Here is a 9,727-nt window from a genome sequence, read left to right as displayed (position 1 = left end):
CCGGTGGGAGCAAGATCCTGAAGCATTTCTTCCAAGATTGGCAGCAGGAGACGAAACCTGGCTCTACCCGGCAGGATCCTGAAGACCAAGCACAAAGCCGTGGCTAGCAAGAGGTGGCAGTGCTCCAGCCGAAGCCACAGAGGAGCAGTCAAGAGCGGAGGTCATGGCCACCGTTTGGGGGGGGATGCCAGAGGGATTCTCCTCGTTGGCTTTCTGGAGGGCCAAACCCTGATCACATCTGCTCACTGGCAGAGCCTTTTCAGAGAGTTAGCCAAAGCTGGAGCGGAGAAGGTCCCCACCAGAGAGTTCTTCTCCACCACGACAACGTTCCTGCTCATGCCTTTCTTCCAACGAGGGCAGCTGGGCAAGACTTGCCATGGGAAATCACGAGGCGTCCACCTTACCGTCCTGATTTGGCGCCTGCTGACTTCTTTTCGTTTCCTTGTCTTAGAAAACCTGTAAAGGGCACCCAGTTTTCTTCAGTTAACAACGGAAGAAAGATTGCATGGAAACAGTTACATTCCCAGGACCCTGGGGGGCTTTAGGGATGGGCTGGACGGCGGGGAGGAGACACTGCTTCCAGAAGGGTCTCGAAGTTGATGGAGACGGGGTCGAGAAGTAAAATACACCTTTTTCATTTTTCTCCCTTAATCCCACTTTTCTACGAATGTTTCCAAGTCCCCTCACACGACGGCAATCCCAGGTAAAGAGTTGTCCTCCTCTGTTGGTTCTCCTTCCTACGATTTTGTCTTGCGGTGTTGTTATTTTCGCTTTTACTCCCAAGGGGATTCTGTCTGTGTCTTTGGGAATCCACAGATGCGGGGGCTGGGAACAAGGAGGGCCAACGGTAGAACTCAGTGGGGTGTGTCCAGGCTGCAATTAACCTAATGAACCTGCCGGGCACAGCAGTCCACCTGGCGTGGACCGTCCCGATTGGCTGCGTTGGGCTGACGGAATGAATTCGTATTGGGGCGGGGCTGCCCAAGGCCCAAGGGGGTCAGGGCTTGAGTCCTGGGTGGGCCCGGGGCTGGCTATATAAGGCCGGGCTCTGGCAGCCCAGCTGCATTCCGCCTCGGACGGCGCAGCGCAGAGGTCACTCCAGGCTGCGGCTCCACATCCCGAGGGACAGAAGCGGGCCTGCTCAGCTGTCTGCAAGGACCGGCGTTCCAGACCAAGTGGCCCGCTGCTCCGAGGACCCAGCTCGCTCCAGGTTGTGGGGACTCCACGCCCCGAGGCCTGCGGTCCGCGAGGACCAGCGCCCCGGAACCAGTGGCCCACTGCTCCGAGGACCGAGCTCGCGCCAGGCTGTGACTCCACATCCCGAGGTCGCTGCCTGGCGACCGGGCAGCGAGGACCGGCCACCCCAGACTTCGTGTCCCGCCGCCCCGAGGACAGAGCCGCGAACGCGAGGACAGCGACGCCTGCACAGCTCTGCTGAGATGGCGGCAGGCTCCACTACGCTGCGCGCAGTGCAGAAGCTGCAGGTGCGTCTGGCCACGAAGACGAACCCAAAAAAGCTGGAGAAATATTTGCAGAAACTCTCCGCCCTGCCCATGACGGCAGACATCCTGGCGGAGACTGGAATCAGAAAGACGGTGAAGCGCCTGCGGAAGCACCAGCACGTGGGCGACTTTGCCAGAGACTTAGCGGCCCGGTGGAAGAAGCTGGTGCTTGTGGACCGAAACACCGGGCCTGACCCACAGGACGCTGAGGACAGCGCTTCCCGACAGCGCCTCGGGGAGGCTCTCCAGGACCAGGAAAAGGCCTGGGGCTTCCCAGAAAACGCGACGGCCCCCAGGAGCCCATCTCACAGCCCTCAGCACGGACGGACAGCACGCAGAACACCTCCGGGACAACAGAGACCTCACCCGAGGTCTCCCAGTCGCGAGCCCAGAGCCGAGAGAAAGCGCCCCAGAACGGCCCCAGCTGATTCCGGCCCCCGTCGGGACCCTCCAACGCGCACCGCTCCCCTCCCGACGCCCGAGGGCCCTGAGCCCGCTGTGCCCGGGAAGCAACCCGGAAGAGGCCACGCTCACGCCGCTCAGGGCGGGCCTCTGCCGGGTCCGGGCTGCCAGGGCCAACCTCAGGGGGAAGCGGTGGCGAGCCACAGCAAGGGGCGCAAATCGTCCCGCTGGGCTTCGGCTCACAAATCGCCTCCTGTCCAGGAAAGCCAGTCAGAGAGGCTGCAGGCGGCCGGCGCTGATTCCGCCGGGCCGAAAACGGTGCCCAGCCTTCTCTTCGCAGAGCTCTGGGACCCCTCAGCGGCCTGGATGCAGGCCAACTACGATCTGCTGTCCGCTTTTGAGGCCATGACCTCCCAGGCAGAGCCAGAAGCACTCTCCGCGCCAACGTTCCAGGAGGAAGCCGCTTTCCCTGGACGCAGAGTGAATGCTAGGCTGCAGGTGTACTCGGGCTCCAGGCCTGCCTGCCAGCTCCAGGTGCTGACGCTGCGCCAGCAGTGCCTCCCGGTGCTTAGAAACAATCCGGACGCCCTCGGCGACGTGGGAGGGGTCGCCTACTCGGTTCTTGAACCCGTTCCGGAAGGGTGGACGCCTGATCAGCTGTATCGCACAGAGAAAGACAACCACGCACTCGCTCGAGAGACAGATGAATTATGGAGGATTCATTGTCTCCAGGACTTCAAGGGAGAAAAGCCGCGGGAGCACGAGTCTTGGCGGGAGCTGTACCTGCGGCTTCGCGACGCCCGAGAGCAGCGGCTGCGAGTAGTGACCACGAAAATCCGATCTGCACTTGAAAACAAACCCAGCGGCCGACAGACAAAGATGATCTGTTTCAACTCTGTGGCCAAGACGCCTTATGATGCTTCCAGGAGGGAAGAGAAGTCTGCAGGAGCCGCTGACCCCGGAAACGGGGAGATCAAGCCAGCCCCCCAGCCCGCAGGAAGCAGCCAGGCTGCCTCCGGCCTCGGGGACGGCGGCGGCGGCGGCGGCGGCGGCGGCAGCAGCAGCAGCAGCAGCAGCAGCAGCAACGTCCTTCACGGGCCCCCTGAGAAGCGGGCCAACCCCTGCCTGAGCAGCAGCAATGAGCACGCGGCGCCCGCGGCCAAGACCCGGAAACAGGCTGCCAAGAAAGTGGCCCCGCTGATGGCCAAGGCAGTTCGAGACTACAAGAGAAGATTCTCCCGACGATAAACTCAGGACTTGCCTTACACATAAAATCTGGGGGGAGGAGGACCAATGCAAAGTCAACGCGGGTTGGGGAACGAAACTTCCAATGGACACCAGGACCCTTGGCTGGGTGCAAAGTTGAGCCTCTGAATTCTGCAGGTGTCAAGCGCTGGCCCTGTGATTTTTGCCTCCCACACCCGGCCACTGCCTCCCTGCTTGGAGGACACCTCAGAATTCAGAAGATATTATGAACGCGTTCGGATCAACTCTGCTTTGGTGGTTCACCGACCGTTTTTTAAACAACGCCCTAGTTGCCATCATAAATCAGGTACGAGATGTGAGAGTCCCTTTTGCCGTTTGTTCTCTCTTCTGAAATCATGGAGCACACAGGGACTTCTTAGACACAAACTCTCAATCCATCAGTTGACACTGATAACTCCGACTACGCAAAATGTCTTGTTACTGTTGTTGTTTTCTTTTAGATAAAAGGCCGGGCATGATCCTCTAATCGTGAGCCATCCTCCTCCGGGAGGCCGAGGAAAGCAGATCGCTTGAGCCCAGGAGGTGGGGACCAGGCTGGGCCAAACGGAGAAGCCCCGTCTCCACAAAAGATACCAAAATTAGCCCGGCGTGGTGGCACGGCCCCTGTGGTCCCAGCTCCTTAAAGGGCTGAGGTGGCAGGATCGCCTGAGCTGGCCAAGCGGAGGTTGCGGTGACCCTTCCTCATTCCACTGCACTCCAGCCTGGATGACACAACCAGAGCACACCTCAAAGAAAACTGCTGTTTGTTTGAAGAAAGGAACTCTTGGCTTTCATACATAAATGCTAACAACTGGTACGTTCCTTAAGTCAAAACACTTTTACTAGAGTCATTCCCAATCTTTTCACCCAGAACCCCTGTGAAAGAATGGCGACACCTTAATCAGCTTATTTAGGTTCTCGATCAGGAAGTCTAAACCTGCCAACCAGAGTTTCTAATTCCCATGAGATGACCGGGTTAACTACCTTGACTTCACCTCCTACCAGCTCCTGCAAGCTTTGGTGAACGTTTGCCTTCTAACTCAGGGCATTTGTTGGCTTCACGCGGGCTGGTAGTCACAGGTCCGTGTGCCAGATACGACACACACACATACACACAAACAAAGACACACACACAAACGCACACACACACGCGCGCGCACACACACAAACACGCACGCGCACACACCCCCCCCCCCCCATTAAGTAAACCTCGTTCTTAGGCGTTACCGACAGTGAGGGGTAGAGAGAGAAATACAAAGACATAAGCCGCAAGGCAAAACCGAGCAAGGGCAGCAGAAGAGATCAAAGTCCTGTACCCTGGGCTGTCAGCAGCATGGGGGCTGGGAAGCTCCTGGAAGCAGGCACCTGAGTGGATGCCGGTGCACGTCAAAGGAGGCCTTCAAGCCTGAAGAACACGGAAGGAGCCAGAAACGGGGTGCCACAGAGATGCTACCCTTAAGGAAGACAGAAAAGCATCCGTTCCGGGGAAGGGGACATAATCCAGTCAGCGACCGCGTAAAACTCAGACATGTCCGGGCACGGTGACTCGCGCCTGTATTCCCGTGGCTTTGGGAGGTCGAGGCCGGCGGACCACCTGAGGTCAGGAGTTGCAGACCAGCCTGACCAACCTGAGGATATCCCGTCTCTTCTAAAAAGACGAAACTCGGTTGGGCTTGCTGGCGAGCGCCTGTAATCCCAGCTACTCAGGGGGCTGAGACAGGAGAATCGCTTGAACCCGGGAGGCGGGGTTTGCGGTGAGCCCAGATCCCACCACTGCGCTCCAGGCTGGACAACAGAAGCCAAACTCCGTCTCAAAATTGAAAAACAAAACCTCAGAAAACCTTCCCCAGCAAGGGCCAGAGACAACGCCCGTCCCTATTTCTTGACAGCAATTCAAGAGAGAATCTCAGGTGGCCTGCAAAACTCACAAGAGAGCAGAATATCCTCCCCAAGGCAGAGAAGCCACACGCTCTCTCTGGAGGAGGTGGAGTGGCCACCGATCACCCTGCAGCCCCTCCCCACTCCCAGCCAGAAACCCCAGTCCCTCGGAACCAAATTGTTTTCCACTGGCAACAACCTTCCTTCCTGGAAAATCGTTTCCCCTGCCGAAATGGAGAACAAGCACGAAACAAGCAAACACAACTCAAAACACAAACACAAGGAAGCAATCCGAGCAAGCTCTAGCTCCTCATAGCTCATCGATGCCCCCACTGGCGTGCTACTGAAAACAGCGGCTGCACCCATTAAACTCATTCATTACTGGAGAACGAGACAGACCTCAGCAGATCCCTGCTCCCACTGCGACACACCCGCTCCAAAAGACAGAAAGGAAACAACCCCCACACAACACATAAACCTGCCCCAGAATAGAATTCAGCATCAACCTAAGGATCCTGCTGTAACATTGCTACACTGACCCAGGACAGCTCAATTCTCTTCCCACCTATTTACAAAACAATCCTCATTCTGGGAGCTCCGGAAGCATGGCCAGTATTGCACTAGGATCCTCTTCGTGAGGTAGCCGGAAGTCTGGAAACACAGCAAATTTACCTATTTCTCTACACAACACGGAGGGTAATTCTCAGAAAAGGCTTAACACCCGAATCCTCATACTTCAAATGGTTGTGTTTTCCCCATTCGGACTGAAAGGTGAGAGTGGAACTCGGCTGCCCAAACCGTGGCGCCGATATCAGCTGCAGGCCAGAGCAAGCCTTTCCGAGGAGATTTTAAACAACCGGTGGGAGCAAGATCCTGAAGCATTTCTTCCAAGATTGGCAGCAGGAGACGAAACCTGGCTCTACCCGGCAGGATCCTGAAGACCAAGCACGAAGCCGTGGCTAGCAAGAGGTGGCAGTGCTCCAGCCGAAGCCACAGAGGAGCAGTCAAGAGCGGAGGTCATGGCCACCGTTTGGGGGGGGATGCCAGAGGGATTCTCCTCGTTGGCTTTCTGGAGGGCCAAACCCTGATCACATCTGCTCACTGGCAGAGCCTTTTCAGAGAGTTAGCCAAAGCTGGAGCGGAGAAGGTCCCCACCAGAGAGTTCTTCTCCACCACGACAACGTTCCTGCTCATGCCTTTCTTCCAACGAGGGCAGCTGGGCAAGACTTGCCATGGGAAATCACGAGGCGTCCACCTTACCGTCCTGATTTGGCGCCTGCTGACTTCTTTTCGTTTCCTTGTCTTAGAAAACCTGTAAAGGGCACCCAGTTTTCTTCAGTTAACAACGGAAGAAAGATTGCATGGAAACAGTTACATTCCCAGGACCCTGGGGGGCTTTAGGGATGGGCTGGACGGCGGGGAGGAGACACTGCTTCCAGAAGGGTCTCGAAGTTGATGGAGACGGGGTCGAGAAGTAAAATACACCTTTTTCATTTTTCTCCCTTAATCCCACTTTTCTACGAATGTTTCCAAGTCCCCTCACACGACGGCAATCCCAGGTAAAGAGTTGTCCTCCTCTGTTGGTTCTCCTTCCTACGATTTTGTCTTGCGGTGTTGTTATTTTCGCTTTTACTCCCAAGGGGATTCTGTCTGTGTCTTTGGGAATCCACAGATGCGGGGGCTGGGAACAAGGAGGGCCAACGGTAGAACTCAGTGGGGTGTGTCCAGGCTGCAATTAACCTAATGAACCTGCCGGGCACAGCAGTCCACCTGGCGTGGACCGTCCCGATTGGCTGCGTTGGGCTGACGGAATGAATTCGTATTGAGGCGGGGCTGCCCAAGGCCCAAGGGGGTCAGGGCTTGAGTCCTGGGTGGGCCCGGGGCTGGCTATATAAGGCCGGGCTCTGGCAGCCCAGCTGCATTCCGCCTCGGACGGCGCAGCGCAGAGGTCACTCCAGGCTGCGGCTCCACATCCCGAGGGACAGAAGCGGGCCTGCTCAGCTGTCTGCAAGGACCGGCGTTCCAGACCAAGTGGCCCGCTGCTCCGAGGACCCAGCTCGCTCCAGGTTGTGGGGACTCCACGCCCCGAGGCCTGCGGTCCGCGAGGACCAGCGCCCCGGAACCAGTGGCCCACTGCTCCGAGGACCGAGCTCGCGCCAGGCTGTGACTCCACATCCCGAGGTCGCTGCCTGGCGACCGGGCAGCGAGGACCGGCCACCCCAGACTTCGTGTCCCGCCGCCCCGAGGACAGAGCCGCGAACGCGAGGACAGCGACGCCTGCACAGCTCTGCTGAGATGGCGGCAGGCTCCACTACGCTGCGCGCAGTGCAGAAGCTGCAGGTGCGTCTGGCCACGAAGACGAACCCAAAAAAGCTGGAGAAATATTTGCAGAAACTCTCCGCCCTGCCCATGACGGCAGACATCCTGGCGGAGACTGGAATCAGAAAGACGGTGAAGCGCCTGCGGAAGCACCAGCACGTGGGCGACTTTGCCAGAGACTTAGCGGCCCGGTGGAAGAAGCTGGTGCTTGTGGACCGAAACACCGGGCCTGACCCACAGGACGCTGAGGACAGCGCTTCCCGACAGCGCCTCGGGGAGGCTCTCCAGGACCAGGAAAAGGCCTGGGGCTTCCCAGAAAACGCGACGGCCCCCAGGAGCCCATCTCACAGCCCTCAGCACGGACGGACAGCACGCAGAACACCTCCGGGACAACAGAGACCTCACCCGAGGTCTCCCAGTCGCGAGCCCAGAGCCGAGAGAAAGCGCCCCAGAACGGCCCCAGCTGATTCCGGCCCCCGTCGGGACCCTCCAACGCGCACCGCTCCCCTCCCGACGCCCGAGGGCCCTGAGCCCGCTGTGCCCGGGAAGCAACCCGGAAGAGGCCACGCTCACGCCGCTCAGGGCGGGCCTCTGCCGGGTCCGGGCTGCCAGGGCCAACCTCAGGGGGAAGCGGTGGCGAGCCACAGCAAGGGGCGCAAATCGTCCCGCTGGGCTTCGGCTCACAAATCGCCTCCTGTCCAGGAAAGCCAGTCAGAGAGGCTGCAGGCGGCCGGCGCTGATTCCGCCGGGCCGAAAACGGTGCCCAGCCTTCTCTTCGCAGAGCTCTGGGACCCCTCAGCGGCCTGGATGCAGGCCAACTACGATCTGCTGTCCGCTTTTGAGGCCATGACCTCCCAGGCAGAGCCAGAAGCACTCTCCGCGCCAACGTTCCAGGAGGAAGCCGCTTTCCCTGGACGCAGAGTGAATGCTAGGCTGCAGGTGTACTCGGGCTCCAGGCCTGCCTGCCAGCTCCAGGTGCTGACGCTGCGCCAGCAGTGCCTCCCGGTGCTTAGAAACAATCCGGACGCCCTCGGCGACGTGGGAGGGGTCGCCTACTCGGTTCTTGAACCCGTTCCGGAAGGGTGGACGCCTGATCAGCTGTATCGCACAGAGAAAGACAACCACGCACTCGCTCGAGAGACAGATGAATTATGGAGGATTCATTGTCTCCAGGACTTCAAGGGAGAAAAGCCGCGGGAGCACGAGTCTTGGCGGGAGCTGTACCTGCGGCTTCGCGACGCCCGAGAGCAGCGGCTGCGAGTAGTGACCACGAAAATCCGATCTGCACTTGAAAACAAACCCAGCGGCCGACAGACAAAGATGATCTGTTTCAACTCTGTGGCCAAGACGCCTTATGATGCTTCCAGGAGGGAAGAGAAGTCTGCAGGAGCCGCTGACCCCGGAAACGGGGAGATCAAGCCAGCCCCCCAGCCCGCAGGAAGCAGCCAGGCTGCCTCCGGCCTCGGGGACGGCGGCGGCGGCGGCGGCGGCGGCGGCAGCAGCAGCAGCAGCAGCAGCAGCAACGTCCTTCACGGGCCCCCTGAGAAGCGGGCCAACCCCTGCCTGAGCAGCAGCAATGAGCACGCGGCGCCCGCGGCCAAGACCCGGAAACAGGCTGCCAAGAAAGTGGCCCCGCTGATGGCCAAGGCAGTTCGAGACTACAAGAGAAGATTCTCCCGACGATAAACTCAGGACTTGCCTTACACATAAAATCTGGGGGGAGGAGGACCAATGCAAAGTCAACGCGGGTTGGGGAACGAAACTTCCAATGGACACCAGGACCCTTGGCTGGGTGCAAAGTTGAGCCTCTGAATTCTGCAGGTGTCAAGCGCTGGCCCTGTGATTTTTGCCTCCCACACCCGGCCACTGCCTCCCTGCTTGGAGGACACCTCAGAATTCAGAAGATATTATGAACGCGTTCGGATCAACTCTGCTTTGGTGGTTCACCGACCGTTTTTTAAACAACGCCCTAGTTGCCATCATAAATCAGGTACGAGATGTGAGAGTCCCTTTTGCCGTTTGTTCTCTCTTCTGAAATCATGGAGCACACAGGGACTTCTTAGACACAAACTCTCAATCCATCAGTTGACACTGATAACTCCGACTACGCAAAATGTCTTGTTACTGTTGTTGTTTTCTTTTAGATAAAAGGCCGGGCATGATCCTCTAATCGTGAGCCATCCTCCTCCGGGAGGCCGAGGAAAGCAGATCGCTTGAGCCCAGGAGGTGGGGACCAGGCTGGGCCAAACGGAGAAGCCCCGTCTCCACAAAAGATACCAAAATTAGCCCGGCGTGGTGGCACGGCCCCTGTGGTCCCAGCTCCTTAAAGGGCTGAGGTGGCAGGATCGCCTGAGCTGGCCAAGCGGAGGTTGCGGTGACCC

General features: G+C 58.7%; 3 protein-coding genes across 7 annotated transcripts in view; 2 read left to right on the top strand and 1 right to left on the bottom strand.

Moving 5' to 3' along the window:
• KATNAL2 (katanin catalytic subunit A1 like 2) overlaps nt 1–9,727 on the bottom strand; it is a 330,528-nt gene that overhangs the window by 150,011 nt on the left and 170,790 nt on the right. The gene's annotated exons all lie outside the window — the stretch shown is intronic.
• On the top strand, nt 345–3,152 carry LOC129018891 (elongin-A3-like). The gene has a single exon (XM_054460928.2). It carries the CDS (start codon nt 1,440–1,442, stop codon nt 3,150–3,152), a length of 1,713 nt encoding a protein of 570 aa, XP_054316903.1. The 5' UTR covers nt 345–1,439.
• On the top strand, nt 7,077–9,099 carry LOC129018894 (elongin-A3-like). The gene has a single exon (XM_054460932.2). It carries the CDS (start codon nt 7,323–7,325, stop codon nt 9,030–9,032), a length of 1,710 nt encoding a protein of 569 aa, XP_054316907.1. The 5' UTR covers nt 7,077–7,322; the 3' UTR covers nt 9,033–9,099.

Source organism: Pongo pygmaeus, chromosome 17, assembly GCF_028885625.2.
Source record: "Pongo pygmaeus isolate AG05252 chromosome 17, NHGRI_mPonPyg2-v2.0_pri, whole genome shotgun sequence".
In the NCBI taxonomy this organism is placed as follows: Eukaryota; Metazoa; Chordata; class Mammalia; order Primates; family Hominidae; genus Pongo; species Pongo pygmaeus.
This window is presented reverse-complemented; position numbering and strand designations above follow the sequence as displayed.